Below are 19,103 nucleotides of genomic sequence, written 5' to 3' on the forward strand. Positions count from 1 at the left end.
GAGATTAAAGTTGTAAACTATCTTTCTAAAGTTGAGTTAATCTAAAATGTACAATGACTATTCATGATATGCAGCAAAACTTTAAAAAGTAGTGACACTAGCTGAACCTTGGTAATCATAGCAAACTATTGGAGATAGTATGTAGAGTGCCCTCAAGCACCCACAAGCTGCAGGCCTGAACACATAAATGACAGGGTGGTAGAATTAAATAAATAACTCTGGAATTTGAGACTCATTCTTAGCATCAGCTCTTAGCTATTTGTCCTTTGATCATTTTGTTTTTTGCCCCCTTTCTCCTCGCTGCTTTAAAAAAATGACTCTTTTTCTGTAGTGGTTTTTGCCTCAAACTAATATAATTTAAATTTAGAATTTAACAATGAATTTATGTTTTCCTTGAAATGGCATTCTCCCTCTATCCCAAATCAATAGAAGTTCTCATAGAGAGCAATGAAAATTAATCAAAATTTCAACAGCAATGTTTATTTTAAATACCAGATATCAAGCCATCAGTCATGATTATGTGGTTGGCCACTAATATGATTTATTTTATTGAGTTGTTTATTTTTGGTGAATTCTGTGATTGTACAATCCAAAAAAGGATTGGAGATTCAAAATGGTCCCAAAAGACTATGCAGAGTATATGAATCTCCCCTCCAAAAATACCTCTACCAGGGTCAGGTGGATGTGAATTTAGTTTAAAAAAAAAAAAAAGCAGGATTGCATCCCTGATGATCACAAAGTGACAGTGCATTCAAAAATAAACTCAGTTGGTCTTCACATGAAGCACAAGCGGATTCATCAATGTATTTCCATGCAGATATTTACATATATGCAGCATCAACTTCAAAACACTTGGTCAGAATGTGTTTTGCAAAACCAGTGAGATTTTACCAACTGAAACTCTAAAGTATTCATATTTTATGTATCTTGCAAGAAGATAAGATGAAGATGATGTATTAGTGACTATATAAGTCTCCACCCGACCCTTTTAGTCCTCCAACCACACACACCTGCCAAGAGAGCCCCAAGCTAATGGAGTAAAGATGTCTTTTCCAACATGTCTCTCCTCCACTCTCACCCCGGGCCCTGATGCCATTCCTCTGTGTGCACCTGGGTGTGTCGAGACCCGATCACCTTACAGGGGTGGCACTGTTACCTGTCCGACAGGCTGAGCTGCTCCACGCCAATCTACCTGCAAGTGCACCTTCTAAGATTCAGGTAATTGGAGGAGGGTTGAGGAGGAGGTGCAGAGGAGGTGGAGCTCACTGGGACCTCCTCCACCGTTGGAGGCAGATAAAAAGCCATCACGGACAGGGAGAAGATACTTTGAGGGACTTGACTCTCCTCTTAGTGTGCTCCACTGCTCTGCCAATTCTCTCTCTCTCTGTTCTCCTTTTTCTCTGGGAATCCTTCCCTTTCAGAAGAAACAAAACCAGCCATGAGTACCATGACAATGAGATCTTCGAAAACCTCCTTTAGCTCTAGTGGAGGTGGTGGTGGTTTTAGTGGAAGCCGTGTATCAGTTGGAGGTGGAGGAGGAACAATAAGACAGGGATCATTTACCTCAAGATCTTCTGCTCCCTCTTTTGGCAGGACTGCAATTTCAACAGCCAGCTCTTCCATGAGGTCAGGCATTGGTGGTAGTGCTTATGGCAGTGGTTTAGGTTATGGTTTTGGTAGTGGTACCAGCGGCGGTTTTGGTGGTGGTTTTGGTGGTGGTGGTGCCGGTGGCGCTTTTGGTGGTGGTGCCGGTGGCGCTTTTGGTGGTGGTGCCGGTGGCGCTTTTGGTGGTATGGGTGGTGTTATTCCTACGATCACAAACGTCCAAGTCAACCAGAGCCTGCTGGCCCCCCTGAACCTTGAGATCGACCCCACCATCCAGACTGTCCGTACCCAAGAGAAAGAGCAGATCAAGACACTAAACAACCGCTTCGCCAGCTTCATCGACAAGGTGAGTGTCCCTTTTCACCTTATGTCCTAAGCCTATGTCCCACACCATGTCAAAAGAATGTGGAAAACTGATTTTAAATTGACCCTGACATATCACATACTTAAAATTCATTATGTTTTTATGTTTTAGCTGTGAAATCATGTGGTTGAATAATAGAGATTGATATGAATGAACTGAGGAAAATGAAATATTAGCAGTGGGGGCACTGCACACAGTAGAGTTAATTGGTTTGTGCAAGTGTGTATAGCAGCAACATGCTGTCTCTAGAGGCCCACCTGGGCTCATTAAATATTACACAGCAACTGATCCAAACCTGAATAATGTGCACAGAGCCTGGCTACAGCTAACTCTGAAAACTAATACTGCCATGCACAATAATAATAGTAAAAATATGATTCAGTCAGTTTCATCTCAGCACAGTGTTCTCAAAGCAGCACTGTGCATCAGTTAGCTTCAGACCACTGCTCCTTTAACTTCTTTTTGGCTGTAATTGGCCCCTTGCCAGCTGTCTCCGTGGAGTGAGAGGCAGGAAATACTAGAGTGGTCGTATCCAGTGACTGGTGGCTCTCAGTATGTGAGGGGAAGAAAGGATCAGGTTATCACCTATTCCCATGGCAGCAAAGAATCACAAGCTTCCATCTTAAGTCCACCTTAACATCTTGCAATGCAAAAATTTACATTCAGACTTTTCAGAGACTAGCTCGAACCTTGACTGTAAAGTATATGTATTATGCAATGTGTTTATCCCATATGAAGTTTTTTAATTCATCCATCTACATTTTCATGTATAATTGAAGGCCTTGTAAAGAAGGCGAGGGACCTTTTCTCTCAGGTAGAGATGAAAGACAAGTTAACCACACCTTGCATGAGAAAATGCTCAGTTAGCTTTTTTTTTTCGATGTGTGCATACCACACCTCATCTGTCCTCACACAGCTGATCTGATCTCTTATCTGAATGAAATTATTCAAAATTAAATATTGTACAAGTAAGCATTCAGACTGTAACAAGCAGTAGTAGGATAGTAATGATCAAGTGTTTAATTAACAGTTTCATGTAATATCATTATGATCTACCGTTATTACAGAAATTGTATTATTTTTAAAGCATCCTCACTCACTTGATGTGATAGTTAATAGCTTCAGGCATGTAGCATTAGATACTGAGGGCTGAGGCAGACAAGTTCATTCAGTGAAAGTATGCTTCCTGGAAGCGAGGGATCGGTAATGTCAGATGTTTAAGGGGTGGGGCTAGGCTGAGGTGTGGCACTGTGCATCTCGCCCGACCAAGGAGGAAAAAAAAAAGGACACACATACACAACCAAAATGCAGGGACGGGCTCTACCCTCTGTGGGCTTGAAACCCAGGTTGAGCCTTGCATACATATTCTGTTCTCCAGAAACAGGAGTTGAAACTCAGGATTCTGTCCAATGTTCTGTAATGATGATATCATTAGAGCAAGAGCAGTCCAACTATACTGTGCAGACAGGCTCCACACCAGATTCTGCCTGGAGCATCCCTGAAGGGCATGTTAATACAACGGCTGTCAGTACTGGTGCACAGAAGTGCTTTTTGCATGGGAAAGTCACACACAGGTGTGGCTTTGTTGAACAACTGAGGAAAGTAAAACAAAGAAGACAAACATCTTTGCTACCTCACAGTGAACAGTAAATAATCCATTTAGAGGCTGTAGCTTGCTGAAAATGATCAAGTAAAAACAGACACTGCCAAGCACGTAAATCTATAGATATGGATCATTTTCAGTCTACTGCATGGTTCTATTGAGGCAAGATTCCATGATCTCATTAATATGGTTTTGCAGTCATATTCAAAGAGATACCTTTCCCCAAATGACAGTTGACCTAAACTTGGCAAATGATTGTACCTTTCAGGTTCGCTTCCTGGAGCAGCAGAACAAAATGCTAGAGACCAAGTGGAGCCTGCTGCAGGACCAGACCACCACCCGCTCCAACATTGACGCCATGTTCGAGGCCTACATCGCCAACCTGCGCAGACAGCTGGATGGGCTTGGCAATGAGAAGATCAAGCTGGAGGGAGAGCTGAAGAACATGCAGGGCCTGGTGGAGGACTTCAAGAACAAGTGAGTTCATACTAGAGAAGGAAATCAAGTGTGTCACGTCCTCTAATAAATCTACAGTAGTTGATGCTCATAGTCACTTTCCACCAGCTAAATTTTCCTCCACTTTTGTTTGTGATAGATATGAAGATGAAATCAACAAGCGCGCTGCTGTGGAGAATGAGTTTGTGCTCCTCAAGAAGGTGAGAGTAGACTTGCAATTATAAAACCTGTCACTTAACCATGTTGTTAACATTAGTTGAATGAATTATTGCTTTTCCTCTGACCCATCACCAATGCAGATTACATCCTTCTTCTCCACTTACAGGATGTAGATGGCGCCTACATGAACAAAGTTGAGCTGGAGGCCAAGGTTGACGCCCTTCAGGATGAGATTAACTTCCTCAGAAGTGTCTATGAGGCGGTGAGAAAACTGAACCACACCTATTAGGCCTGTTTCTTTGCTCAACATTTATTAATTTACTTAAAAATCCTAGACACCACTAAATGCCACCTACAGACACAGATTAACAACATAAACGGGTATTTTACTGCCTTTACACTTTTGACTCTTTTAATTTTTTAATTTTTTTAAGTGACATATATCCCCTCTACAGGAACTGCGCGAACTCCAGGGACAGATCAAGGACACCTCAGTCATTGTGGAGATGGACAACAGCCGCAACCTGGACATGGATGCAATTGTGGCTGAAGTCAAGGCTCAGTATGAGGCAATTGCCAACAACACCCGTGCTGAAGCTGAGTCATGGTATCAGCAGAAGGTAGGCAGAGAGAGAAAGCAATCCCACCAACAAGTCTATCACATCCTGTAATGAGATCTGTGGAATCTGTAATAACAGTTTTTTTAAATTCTTATTCCTTCAGTACCAGGAGATGCAGACCAGCGCAGGCCAGGCCGGAGATGACCTTCGCAACACTAAGACTGAGATTGCTGAGCTCAACCGTATGATTAGCCGCCTCCAGAATGAGATCGAGGCAGTCAAGGGACAGGTAAGCTTACAGTTACAGCTGTGATTACCTGAATTACCTTGAGTTCAATTCACTTATAGAGTTAGGTACGCATAAAATATTTTAAACGATGTTAAAAACCAGATGCTGAACATGTATAAGATATTTTGGAAATGAAATATAATGTGAAGCTTCTGCTAATTTTCCAACCTCTCAGCGTGCCAACCTGGAGGCCCAGATCGCTGAAGCTGAGGAGCGCGGTGAGCTGGCTGTGAAGGATGCCAAGGCCCGCATCAAGGACCTGGAAGAGGCCCTGCAGAGAGCCAAACAGGACATGGCCCGTCAAGTCCGTGAATACCAGGAGCTCATGAACGTCAAGCTTGCTCTAGACATTGAGATTGCCACCTACAAGAAGCTTCTGGAAGGAGAGGAATCCAGGTAAACTCTTCTCAAAAGATGTTTGTCTTGAAACAATGAGAGTGTGTACTGCATCACATTGTGCAGGCAGCAACATCAGCATCTCAAATTGCTCATGTATTTACCTCTCTGCAGAATTGCCTCTGGTGGAACTGCAACCATCCATGTACAGAGCACAAGCAGCAGCTTCGGTATGTATCGACTTATGACTTTACAGTTCAAATCATTTCTAGGCCAGTTCTTTGGTATTTATATAAATCTAACTACTAAAAACGAGTAAGCCATCAGTCTGGTTGATAATTTGATAAGAGCATATAACAGAAGATTTAAATTTCTGCCATGTCTTCTGAAAACATTTTTTTCTCATCAACAGGTGCTGGTGGAGGAGGTGGCATGGGTAGTGCTGCTGGCTACGGTGGTGGCATGGGCATTGGCGGCGGAATGGCCATTGGCGGCGGATCTGGTATGTCCTTGTCCATGTCCAGTGGAGGTGGCTACGGCAGTGGCGGTGGCTACAGTTCTGGCGGCTACAGCTCTGGCGGCTACAGCTCCAGCAGCATGAGCATAAGAAACAGCCGCCGTTTCTAAAAACAGCAGTTGTCTTTACTTCCATTCTTCCTCCTCCCTCATTTTGTTCTCCTCCTCTTGCCCCACTCATAAAAGTTTCTACAAACCCCTACCACCTCTCTTCCTGCAGACACAGAGCAGCCTCAGAAAGATGCTCCATTTGACTATTTACAGCTAGCAGATCTATGTAATGGTACAGCTCTCTTTGGCTTTTAGTCCCTTTGTTGCTGCTCTTTGGCACCACCCACAGAGAGTCAGAGATTATGTCCAAGTACAAGTAGAAGCAGAGAGATTATTAGACTGGAAAAACAAAGAGCAGCAGAGATATGAGTCAGTCCTCTCTCTTGTTCAGTCAGCCAGGCTGTCTTTTGGTTGCTGGATGTGCTGTTGTGTAGACAAGAGGATACTTGTAGTGTCACAACAGAGAATCCTTACAAAGCAACAATTATTGCACACAAAATGACAACAGCAGATCTAAGATTAGCACAAGGAGGTGTGGATGTTGTGCTTTGTCTTCAGATTATAAAGCATACATGGCAGGCAACCGTATGGGGTCACACCTCTCTCAAACGTCTCCTCTGTTGTCACACACCTGTCATCTTGTTGTGCATTTTGACATCATCAAAACCAGCCACATATAACACTGTCACATTAGATTTTTGGGATCCTCTTTTTCTTCTCCTGTTTTGAGAGAAAATGAGCTCTCCACCTCAGTATATAAATGGTGTTCATTCCTTTACTTCCATTTTCACTCTGAATAAAAACATGGTTAAGGCTGACTGGGACAACCAGATTTATTGTGAATTTGTACCACCAACATGTCTGGAATAAATCTGCATTCATACTCATGTTGGAAGAGCTGTGTGTTCTTTTTTTGGTGTAGCATATTTTTTTGAAAATGTTATGATGGACAGTCTGCTAAATCTTATTATGATGCAGTGTTACAGATAAAAAATGTACTAATCAAATCTTATACATTCTAACATAACTGTATGGTTTGTATACTTACTACACTACTGGCTGAACAACAGTGCTTCACTTCTACAAGAGAAAGGGATATTGGGGATGAGATATAAGTGATGAATCTGATCCAGTGGTAAGTTGGAATGACTAGAGTGTAAATCCAAACAAAGCAGGACAGAACTCCTTACACTTTTGTTTTTGGCTTTGCAAAGGCCAAAAAAACACACCACAATCAAAATGCCTGAAATAGAAAGTACAGACTACTCTTACAAGTCAAATGCATACTCTTTCAGCAGGAGTAAAATTGAAGGCTCAGTGATCGAGCAGTTGTATTCTTTGAAGTCTCCACAAATAGAAATTTGAAAATGATTGTAGTGAGTGATTAACTGGCCCTAAATACAGTGTTACAATGCAAAATACCAACAAATAAATACGGTAATACTCAAAAAACACCCCAACCTTCCTAGGAAGCAAAAATCTTAAGTCCTGTAAACAGAATGTTCAACAGAAGTTGAACGATCACCCTCAAGAAAAAAAAGTAGTTTTTTCCATCCTCTATAGCTACAGCCAACATTAGCATTAACGTCTGTTTCCTCACCAAGTGCTTCAACCATCACTGACTTTACAGGTTAGAGTATGCTCTTTGTGCAGCACTGCTCCTTCATCCTCTCATGGTGGGCCAAGGACAGACTGAACACAACAGTGACCCACTATTGAAAAGTGATATTAAGAGATGAGACAGGCCACAGCTAGCTAGTAAGAATGCTAAATTCAGTGGACAAAAAGAAGTGATAGAAACAAGCAAAATGAGAGTTAACATTGGCTAACATGGCTTTCTGCTCTCACAGCATTTCCTCTCAGCTGGTGAGTAAACAGCTGTTCATGCTAACATTGGCTATAGCAATAGATAAGAAACTCACATATAGCTCCTTTAAAGTAGCTCTGGTTATTGGTACTTCATTTGGATGTTTGATGGTTTCACTGTGCATGATTACACTATTAGGATGTTTTTACTGCTGAAGGGATTCTGCATATCAGACAAAAAAATTATTCAAAGTATTACATCAGTATCAAAGTTTTATGTCTTGAAACATGTTTGTCTTTTATTTTCTTTTGTCTTTAATTTTTAAATTTCAGATTTGCAAGTTAGAGGGTTTCTAAAGAGGCTTCAGCTGCTGGTCATTTTATCACTTTCCTTTTTAAAAAAAAAAAATCTCATCACTACATTTTTTATTTTTACTTTGCATCCAACTGACACAGTTGGTATGCACACATTCGGTTCTTTACAATAGGAGATAACAAAAACATAAAACATCTTCTGGAACCTACCCTGACAACAGAAACAATAATGCGGCCTTATTTAGCACGGGGCAATTCTTGTTTTCATTGAGAGGTTACATAATTTTAAAGGAAGATATGTGCCACATTTATCTAAACACAAGCCTGGGAAAGATCAAATTTAAACTAACATCTTGTCTCACAGCTTGACAGATAAAATCCTCTGACATGAAAATCGCCCATCATCATTCAGCACTTGGACAAAATGTTCTGCAAAATGACTCAACTGGAGGCAGAGATACTAACATGTGGATGCATGTAAATTGAATAAAAACTGACATTAAAGATAGAAAGTGAACTTGGCTGCTGCAGCTGGTTATGGCAATGCAGCAAACCTTGGGAAATGTTCTGGATATTATAGATATGCCACACCTATGACTAATAAGCAAAACGGTGCTGCAAATTGTTGAGGTGTATCTTAAAAGTCTGCCAAAAATGAAAGCAAGGAGAGGTGAATGCAACATGCCCATGCAAACACATGAAATAATAGAGCTCACAGGAAGGTGGTGGAGTGGTGATTGGGTGTGGCATGGGAGGCACTTCTGTCTGCAGGATACAGACTCACTGAAGGATGAAGATAGAGGATTAGATATAAGATAAGGTAGAACTCAGTTCATCTGAAAGTTCATACTCGGTTTACTTAGCATTTCTGTTTAAATAAACCAATCATACACCAATGCACTGGAAGAATTAAAAGTGAAAATTGAAGGGATAGTACAGTTCCTCCTGAGAAGATGACTCTCTGAATCACATTTCATGACAATCCATCGAATAGCTGTCAAGATGCAGTGGGCTGACCTGCTGACAGACAGAGTGATGCTGCTAGCATGTAAAATACATGTTAACTGCAGCAGCAGAACACTGCTGAACGTGAACAGTGACTTTGACACTATAAAAAACTAGTGAACTGGAGATACTTCAGTCATTCTACGATATAGACCACCATGAGGCCATCTCTAAATTTGTTGCAAACTGAAAAGCCATGGATGAGAAATGTATCTAACATGTCTGATGGAAAAATTACACACCAATATACTGAAGAGAAAATGACATTAAGTTCATTTCTGAATCATCTTGGAATCCTACAGTACTTTTATCCTGTATACCTTCTCTGTACTTTTGTTTAAAATACGTGCAGACTAACAAGGACACTATCAACCCACCTCCTACCTTTGGAAAGTCATACTATGATCTAATGCTGCCCTCTAGTGTTGATGCTTCAATGACACTTTGTGCCTGCTTTTTATTTACTTACTCTTTATTTACTATTGAGTCAATTCAATGGCTTGATCATTCTAACATCGTTTAATGAACAACAGCATGTTTTTTTTTTTACAATGTTTTATTTGAAAACAGTTGAGTTCCAACAGTAAAAACAATGTTAATCAAAAATAAATTCCCATTATATTCAAATGAGTCCTAAAGTAAAATTGCACTATATGCCCTTTACATATTATGAATATGTTACACAAAAAATGAGACTATACAATTACTGTCCAAGTAAGATAAAAAAAAATAAAATGTAACTGTTGATATTTCTTATTATAAGCTAAGATTATCTTTTCACTATGGACTTGTATAAACTATATAAGTAAGTCAGGAAACACACACACAGTTGAGTATGAGTCTATGTCTTTGTCTGTCTTAGCCAAACTTATAGTAATTAATTTGTCACTTATCAGCTGATATTTTCACATTTCTTTTACTATCTATTCTGCCATACAAATAAAATAAATATTTCATAGGCATGAAAGTTATTCTTGACCTTAGAAATAGAAATGTGACAAAATAATCTTAGTTGAGGGCCCACTCACTTTTTTTGCCATAGCCTTTGACCTTATCTTACCAGACAAACATGGAACATTTCACTGAAAGAACAGTGAGATGTTCTGCTGCTGAAAATCATGAGATGGAGTTGAAAGTCTCAGAAAAAAGGTAGTAAGTGGGCCTTGAGAAGATGTGGTTCAGTATTTTTGATAAAATCTAAGGTGCAGATCAACTGCCCCTAAATGACCTGTTCAGATTGGTGTCTATTACAGAATAAAACCATTATTGCCAGCACAACCTATTAGACTGTCTGTTCTCTATTGTCCTATGCAGGACCACCATAGCAAATAAAGCTGCCCTTTTGACTGCAATACATGTAAGATGCACAAAAAGAGGACTCTCAAGATATTTTTATTTTTGTGTTTCTCTGAGTTTGATGGTGTTGTTGATCTTTACAGCATGTGCAGGGATTAAAGATAAAGACCGGGAGCTCTCAGCACATCACAGCCTACATGGCTGTCTTACTGGGGCTGTCAGGGTCGAAGGTCATGATCTCCATGTGGATAAGACCTGATTGGATAAAAAAAAAAAAAGGAAAGTGTAGATTTATTTTAAGAGCAGATATCATAGAGTCAATTCTAGTGCTTTCACACCAAGTACTGATCATTTTTAAAATGTTTGAATATTAGATTTATTAAGATAATATGATCTGTGTTCTGGTTTAACTTTCATATGTGCTTTAGAAAAGTCACAACCTCAATGTCCCAGTCACCCCCAGCCTCTCCTATGCAGCTGTACTTACTCTTCCACTCGCCAACAGCAAGCTCCAGGCTCTCAAAGGAGTCATCATAAGGCTCAGAATCTGGCTCACTCTCTGGGTCATGATATTCAGCCAGGAAGGGCTGGGACAGTCCCTGCTCAGCCGTCAGCCTCATCTCTGGATCCAGCAGCAACATCCCCTCCAATAGGTTTATAGCTGGAAGCATCAGGACAGAAAAGCAGAACACTTTTTAATGTTTATTATAGGATAAGATATTGAAGTCTTTTTCCAGTGGAAACATATATTTCATCTGAAGCTAACAAGTAGAAACTGTTAATTGCACCATTTTCATCCATGGATGGAAACACTTCCTTGAAGTTTTTCTTCTTTTGCGGAGGGAGACCTTGCACATATGACTGCGCCTGGAAAACAGTTAATGATGGTTATATTTTATTCCAAACCAAGAGCTTATAATAAAGAAATTTGCAAATTGCAAAGATAAGCAAAATAAAAGAGGTGTAATATCCCGCTGGTATTTGGAAATACACTGCATTTATGGGTTGGCTTAAATACAAAATATGAAAACTGCAAACTGCTGATGTTAGCTAGAAAAATAATGCATGTAAACAAGACAAAACTCACATCTTTACTCTGCATCTTCTGAACCAGGGAGGAGTCTGGTGTTCCTGTAAGGCGGAGGATCTTTTTCAGCTGATCAATACCTGAACAGGCTGGTTAAGGAAGCCTCTGAATGCACAGAGTCAGACCAGTCCACTGCATTGAAGCCACAGCTGAAATTCATGCAAGTCTAAATATTCTGAAGACAGCAGATACAGGGAAAATCTTGTTTTTTGGGGACAGCCTGAGTTGCTCATTCCAATTAAAGATCTAATTAAAGGAACATTATAGTGATTTTGTATTGCACAAAGCTGGGGAATTCACAAGAGACAGATTCTTTAAAAAGAATGGTCAGAATTGAAGCTGCAGAGGTTGACATATCATAACATTTGGTCCCTAGTTCTGGCTGCTGTAGTTGAGCATGCACTGTTTACAACAGTACAACACAGTGAGCAGAATGTGTGAGGATATTGTCATGCCCTGGGAAGAGTACTTGGCCAGTAATCATCTCTGCCAGGATACAGGCAGCTGACCAGACATCCACTGTAAGGGAGAGCAGCAGAGAGACAATCTTAATAATCAAAATGTAATATTTTGTCACGGTGTGCTGCAATTTTCTGTAATATTGTACAAAAATGAAAAGATTATTTGTATCAAAGCAAGATTATATTGTTACCTGTCTGACTGTAGTGCATCCAGTTGAATATGACCTCTGGTGCTCTGTACCAGCGTGTCACAACATAACCAGTCATCTCACTCTCTGTCTGTCTTGCCAAGCCAAAATCTAGAATCTGAGAATATGTAAAGTTAGCAATTACAAAAACTGATTTACTGATATGTTTTAATATGTAAAAGCAGAAACTCATCATCATCTTGACTGTTCTGTTTGTTTTGATTTTTTTTTTTTTTTTACCTTTAACTCACAGTTCTCATTCACAGCAAGATTACCAGGCTTCAGATCCTAAAACAAATGACATGAAGTCTCTTAACTGTACAAAGCATGTTTATGAGTTGTAGTAAATACACCACAAAATGGTTGAAGCAATAGTTTGACATTTTTGAAAATATCCTCATTTGTTCCCATGGTGAGAGTTGAGGGGACTGAAACCACTGCTTGTATGTTATGAGGCTACAGTCAGCAGCCAGTTAGCTTCACTTAGCATGAAGATTGCAAACAGAGAAGCAGCTAGCCTGACTCTGTCTTCAGGCCAACAAGCTACTGTTACACTCACAAATAAACATGTTGTTTTCAGTTTGCAATGTTGGGCAAGTTATTGAAAAATGTAATGAATTACTCATTACACATTATTAACTGACAAAGTAGTTACCTTTCTTTGTATTACTATTTACTTGTCAGTAAAAGCAATAAGTTACATTACTTATTATGTTACTTTTTTTACTTGGCTCAAGTCCAGCAAAGCTGCCTTGAAACAACAAAACAATTACACAATTTTAAAGTGTAAACTCTTGCGCTACCAGTAACTGAAAATATTAATCACATTTGTGTTACACGCATTACTGCGCAGCACTGGTCATTGATTAATCCATATAAAAACCAAAGTACTAAAACATCAAGCTGTGGTTTTACCAGGGTTTTGTGTGGGATAGTGATACCTCAGGAAGTCACTATATATTTCCAGTCTTCATGCTAAGCTAAGTGGCTGTTAGCTTTATTTTCCAAAATGTTGAACTATTCCTTTAAAAGCAAAATGTATGGTAAGGATACAAAGGCTACAGTAAGTGGTGTATTATAAAAAGGCCTAAATACCAACCCGATGAATGATCCCTGCAGAATGAATATACTGAAAAGAAGGAGAAGACTGATTATAGAACAAACACATACTGAATTGTACATACACTGTAATGTTTATTAACAGAGCAGGCAGACCTACAGGCTTATGGCTTAAACTTCTCTAAATGGCATGGTGTGGAATTGTGGGTTAAAAAAAACAAACCACAAAGTCTCCACCCTTAGCTGATTGTGAGGGTTGTGTTTTATGCATTTTCCAGCCCTCAGAGCAAATTCGGACTTCTCTCACAGCACAGAGGAGTGCTTAAAGCACACATATACTGATAAGAAGAGGGAAACATCCAGAATCAAAGAGGTTTGTAGCTAAATTCAAGGACAAACAGCCATATTTAAGAAGTTAGTCATAATTTTTCACATTAGTGTGCTTTTTCATTTGTTTCCACTGAGCACTCTTGGTTAAACATTGACTGGGGCTGAATAGAGAAGCATAAATAAGGGTAAAGCAGTCAAACATTCACTTCATGTTCGGTCTGTGAATGGCATCAACAGGCCCTAAATTGAAAGCATTATACTTGGGGAGACATCAAGGGAAAGCACAATGAAGTCAAGGATGAGAGCTCACCACATTGCTCTACCAAACTGCTTCCTTTTACTTTATTTGATAATAAATGAATATCATCTACTGCCTTCTGCAGTTTGTCACCAGAACAATTAGAGGTTTTCCTCAGTGTTATTAAGTATAATTCCATGCTATTCCATCAGTTCATTCACTTCACATTTAGACAGTATAATTTTAAAACATTTCTATTAAGAGTACCTTCTCAGTGCATTGTTTGTTTAATTCAGTGTGGCAGGTGTTATAGTGTACATACACTCATATATGGACAGTATGTGAGTAGATGGTTGGAAATAATTAGCAATATATTTTGTATTGTACATGCAGACACTGTATACCTATGTACCTTTATCCAGTTGTATAGGTGTGGAGGGGCCCCAGGACTGTACCTCTGCTCTTTGCAGATGGTGAAGTCCATCTGTGGTGGTTTGCAGTATTATGTTAAGTCTGAGACCCAGACCCTGCTTAAGACGGTGATTTGGGTCTTTCAGGTTGAGAGAGTTGCTGTCTTGACTAAAGGCTTCTAAGTATTTTTTCCTTTTTGTTTATTGTGTGGCGTTCATAATATGGATGTTGTACTGGACTGCCCGGGTGAAGAGGGGAGCTGGAAGGCCAGGCTCCAGGTTCTGCGCTTATACTTCAAACAGGGGAACCCATGCTCACTACCTAGGCTGCTTCGTCTCTACTTATGGAATAGAGTGAAAAGCGAGCTTCAAGTAGAGCTGCTACTCCTTTACACTGCAAATAGCCAGGTATGTGTTTCAGACATAATGATCACCACAATGCCTCCCTGTCACCTCTCAGGGCATGGGGCGACAGTATCACCTGTCTGACCTATGAGTGTCTGTGGATTCTTCAGGATGTGCTAGAGAATGTGAGCAGAGGAAAAGCATTGTGTGCGCTGCTCTGCTTAGTCTGGTGCACTCTGCAATGAAGCCAGATCAATAAAAAAAAAACAAAAAACAAAAAAAAAACGGACAGTTGAGTGGGTGGATAGATAGATAAATTTAAAACTTCTGTAACATATTAATTGCTGAAGGCGCAGTAATTAAACTGAGCCTTTAATTTCAGCTGCTTGATTACACTTCAGCTGACATTTCTGGTTCAGTTTATTTCAGTTTCTTTGAATCTTTAGACCTTTTCAGCAATTTCACTTCAACTCCATTCAGTTTAATACTTAAACTGTAATGTCTTCTTTCAGAAAATATTACCATTTCTAGTTTTATTACATGCATTATACTGCATTTACATACCATGCATACATTTACATGCATTATATGATTTTAAAATGTATCTTACTATTTACAATAAGTGTATAATTTCACTATGGGCATTGAGTATAAAATCCTGTACTATAACAATCAGGCAAATAAATACATTAACACTTGCCTTGAGTCCTCTTAGAAGCTGGTAGAACAGGTATGTGATGATGCGATCACTTAATCTCCTCTTCTTCATAATGTGGCCGAGATCCTGGGCTACAAATGGCATTACCATATAACTAGAGAGAGAAGAAGTGTAAGGGCTGTAAACACTGTATATGACAAGAGCTCATTGCTACCGTGAGGAAATACAACCGCACAAAACCAACCAAAACAAACATGCATAAGCCTGCTCTCACACAGCCTTGCTTGAACTTTTTACACATGCACACACACGCACACAGGGTGTCAGCAAGCTGCGACAACTTGCAGAAGAATGTAGCTTTTGACTCTCAACTTACAAGGTTTGGAATTTTTCCAGTGTGGAGTCAGGTGTGAAGACGTCAAGAAGGCAGATCACCTTTAAGGAAAAGGATATGTGTGTTAATACACAGATCTATGAAACTATTCCATATATTTCTAGAGCTCTAGAGATCACATGCAGTACTGAGTTAGTAACACTGCACATCCCCGGTCTGGTATTAATGCCTAAATGTCAATTTCTCTGGTATCACAGCCTCTGTCTTTAAACTGCACAGACATTGCTGTGATATTTCTGCTCCACATTTCCCACAGATCCCTTCTAAAGGATTCATGCATTTAGTGCTGACATCGTTGTACTTGGATTTTCTGCTCAAATTCTCTTCAGGTTTGACTTTGTGCTAAAAAAAAAAAGTCAGTTCTATTAAAAGAATGTGACAAAACAAGATATAAAATTTATCAAATTTATCATTATCATTTCCTGAGATGTCTCCACAAGACAAAGAAACAAAAGATTTTAATAATGTTAAAACTTGAATTTGGAGGCCTACAAAGACTAGCCCAGTATAACAGTGGTTATACTGGTAATTCCTCAAAGGTTTTCAGTGAAAATACTGAACCATGAGGGTTCCAACATTACATAACACTCCAAACTTGCCAGGGAGCATTGACATGATTATGAGCTTTTCATTGAATGGTTAACAGAGTTTGCTTATCATCAAAATGGAACTTTTTTTGAAAGAGAGAAGAAAAATGGGGGGAAATTGTATACACTTGGAATAAAACTATTCAGCTGCTAGTCTGCATCTCTTAAATAAAACATGATGTCTTCATAATATAGAGTCACAATATATTGTTATTTATAATACATTCAGCTCAGACCAATTAGAGATGAAGATTCTTCTGGCATGCTTGAGATTGACCTATTGCACTGGTTATTATATCATATTAATATAGTTTTTCATGTTATTGTGTCGTCCCTCCAAACTAAAAACGAACTGCTCACTCTATATTCCATTCAAGCCCACTTTGTTTCTTACATTTTCATGCTGTATATAGCGGAGCAGCCTGAGCTCCCTGTAGGCCCGTTTGGCATGGATGAGGGACTGGAAAGGCCGATACAGCTTCTTGATGGCCACTTTCTCCTTGGTCTTTTGATCAATAGCGGAGCTGAGTAGGAACAACACAGTATTGAGGAGACATACAGCAGGCTGATTGACTCATATGGTTGCTGTAATCTACTGTTGTAAATAATGGTTACTATTATTATTAGTCAATATATAGAACACTGGTGATTTAATTCTTCCATCTATTAAATGCCAGAAAACAGTGTAAAATACTCATCACAATTTCCCAAAGCCCAAGGTGACCTTTTGAATTGTTTGGCAATTTTCTTGATAAATTATGTGATTGATTGATTATAAAAAATTTGGCCAAATATTTCTCTGACAGCTCTACTGTAATTGTGTGCAAGTTAGTTTCCTCTCAATTTGCTTCCCATCAAGACTTTACAGTATATTGAGAATAGTTTTTGGAGTTTATGAGGTGAAAAAAAACACATCTGAGAGGTATTGTAGTATGTAGAATTAGCTCTGTTGAATAAAGTTCTTGGTTTTCTTATAGAAAAAAAAACAAAACAAACATGCTTGAAACTGCTGTGTATGCAGATCTGATATAAAACATTTACTTGGGGCTAATGTCCCTTCTGACCAAGTAAGATAATAGCAGTAATAAGATCTTGTCTGTATGTGGCTTATCAGTATATAGAGCTGTGTCTGAGATTCCTGTAGGCTGGGTCGTTGTATGTTAGTGGAGGAGATTCTTGTCGTATCAGAGGACCTGCATTGACTTGCTGGCTTGCCTCAGGGAGACAATAGTGCTTCTGTTAGCAGATGTCAAAGTAATCTAGGCCTCTTGGACTGCTGTGAGTGGAATGCAGACTTAAAACCTACATAAATCTAGACAGCCTATAGAAAATCATTTGCCATGCAAAACATTTGAATATTATTGATAGTGAACAATAAAGGTAATCTATTTGACCAATTAGAAAACGGTATGAAAAAAATCATTATATTGTAAAACATCCACGTATTTGATAATGTTTACCAGTATCCCTACTGTTATATACAATGTGTGTGTTGGAAGTGGGTAAGATTAATTGCCTTTATACACTTGAACATGTTAGGTTTAACCCTAGGGTGAAGTTAATTGTCAGTATAAGGCAGAACAAATATAGTTTCATGTCTATATTTTTAGACAGTTGTAAGGTATACACCTAAGACTAAAGCATTAGAATTTATTGAAGGATTATTATAGAAAAAAGAACCAAAGACACTGCAGTTTGCTTTAGAAAACACGGAAGGACTGACACAAACTCTGCGGTACTTTCATTGTCAGGATCTGAAGTCCTGGGCTCCCTCCCCGGGTAAACTCACCAAACTGTCCCGTAAGCTCCGGAGCCGATCGACCGCAGCGTCGTGTATCTCTCCGGGATGTCCCACGTCGTTTTCTGGACCTCAAGTCTGTGAAAACCCGCTCTGACGGGGGAATCCTTCACTGGAGACTCCATGACGCTGTTGTGTCTCCGCTTGAAGTCAGGTTTACTGTCATAAAACGGTCTTTACAGCCTTGGAGTTTCAACCTGACAGGTAAGCTCTGGCAGCGACGCTTAGACCAGTGTAAAGAAACGCCCCTGTTTCTCCACTGCCTACCACCCCCAGTCAGCTGTCAATATCCTCTACAATGATAATAATATCAATACATGTAACACCATATGGCTACATAAAGAATTCCAGACAAACAGTTGTGCAGATGCCACTGCTGCAGGTTTAAACATGATAATATCTGTCTGTAACCAATCTAATCTGTTTTCTATTCTTCTGACCACAAAACCTAATATATAGAAAAGCACTAAAGTGGCGATAACACTTTATTTTGCAGCACATCTGATGAAGATGATAAGACATGGGCATCTGCATTAATCACTGTTAAAAAGAAATATACATCACAAGTACATATTCCTTTTGTTCCCCAGAGAGTAATTCACAGTGTGCAGCGTGTTATCCTGTATAGTGGCATTATCTCTTTTTGGGGTCATTTAGACCCTAGGGAGGACTAACAGGAGGTTAATCAACAAACTCTTACAAATCCAAATCAGAAATCCAAATAACCTCATTTAGGATTGAGGAGTAGAGCTGCATTACGGTAAAAGTACAGTCAGCACAGATGTAGAGTATGTAAAAATCTGTTGAATTAACCATACCACCAGCCAAGGGCTCTGAGAACCCAAACAGAGGCCCTGTCAAACTAAGGTTACTAAACCAAGGTATACTGTGTAGATATGACTTTAGTCAAACAGTATTTTGAAAATGGCCCACCATTTTACTTTGTCTGACACAGGCAGACACCTAGTGTCAAAAAGCTGGACAAACACACTGAAGTGCTTTAAGGTCAAAGGACTCAAGGATTCGCCTGACATTAGATGATCTTTAGAGTTATAGTGATAGATAGACAGACAGACAGACAGATAAATGTCACACTTATGCAGCCATTATATGGACTGTAAAAAATATATTTCTAGTAATGTATCAGTTTTGTTCAAAGTGTGTAAATTAATTTGAATGTTTACCAC

The 19,103-nt window shown here is 39.4% G+C and overlaps 2 protein-coding genes across 2 annotated transcripts; one reads left to right on the forward strand and one right to left on the reverse strand.

Annotated features, from left to right (window-relative positions):
• Window positions 1-1,308: 1,308 nt before the first annotated feature.
• On the forward strand, window positions 1,309-6,826 carry LOC108882673 (intermediate filament protein ON3). The gene is made up of 9 exons (XM_051071041.1): window positions 1,309-1,951; window positions 3,841-4,049; window positions 4,168-4,228; window positions 4,354-4,449; window positions 4,643-4,807; window positions 4,911-5,036; window positions 5,212-5,432; window positions 5,547-5,602; window positions 5,785-6,826. The coding sequence occupies exons 1-9, from the start codon at window positions 1,439-1,441 to the stop codon at window positions 5,997-5,999; spliced, it is 1,662 nt and encodes a 553-aa protein (XP_050926998.1). The 5' UTR covers window positions 1,309-1,438; the 3' UTR covers window positions 6,000-6,826.
• Window positions 6,827-10,441: 3,615 nt separating this feature from the next.
• Window positions 10,442-18,166, reverse strand: zgc:171775 (STKc_p38 domain-containing protein). Its single transcript, XM_018675333.2, has 12 exons — window positions 17,908-18,166; window positions 16,513-16,642; window positions 15,514-15,572; window positions 15,180-15,291; window positions 13,197-13,226; window positions 12,338-12,385; window positions 12,101-12,215; window positions 11,896-11,967; window positions 11,449-11,528; window positions 11,150-11,228; window positions 10,849-11,022; window positions 10,442-10,616 (listed from the first exon to the last, which is right to left on the reverse strand). The coding sequence occupies exons 1-12, from the start codon at window positions 18,039-18,041 to the stop codon at window positions 10,555-10,557; spliced, it is 1,095 nt and encodes a 364-aa protein (XP_018530849.1). The 5' UTR covers window positions 18,042-18,166; the 3' UTR covers window positions 10,442-10,554.
• Between the last annotated feature and the right edge of the window lie 937 nt (window positions 18,167-19,103).

Source organism: Lates calcarifer, linkage group LG6 (genome assembly GCF_001640805.2).
Source record: "Lates calcarifer isolate ASB-BC8 linkage group LG6, TLL_Latcal_v3, whole genome shotgun sequence".
In the NCBI taxonomy this organism is placed as follows: domain Eukaryota; kingdom Metazoa; phylum Chordata; class Actinopteri; family Centropomidae; genus Lates; species Lates calcarifer.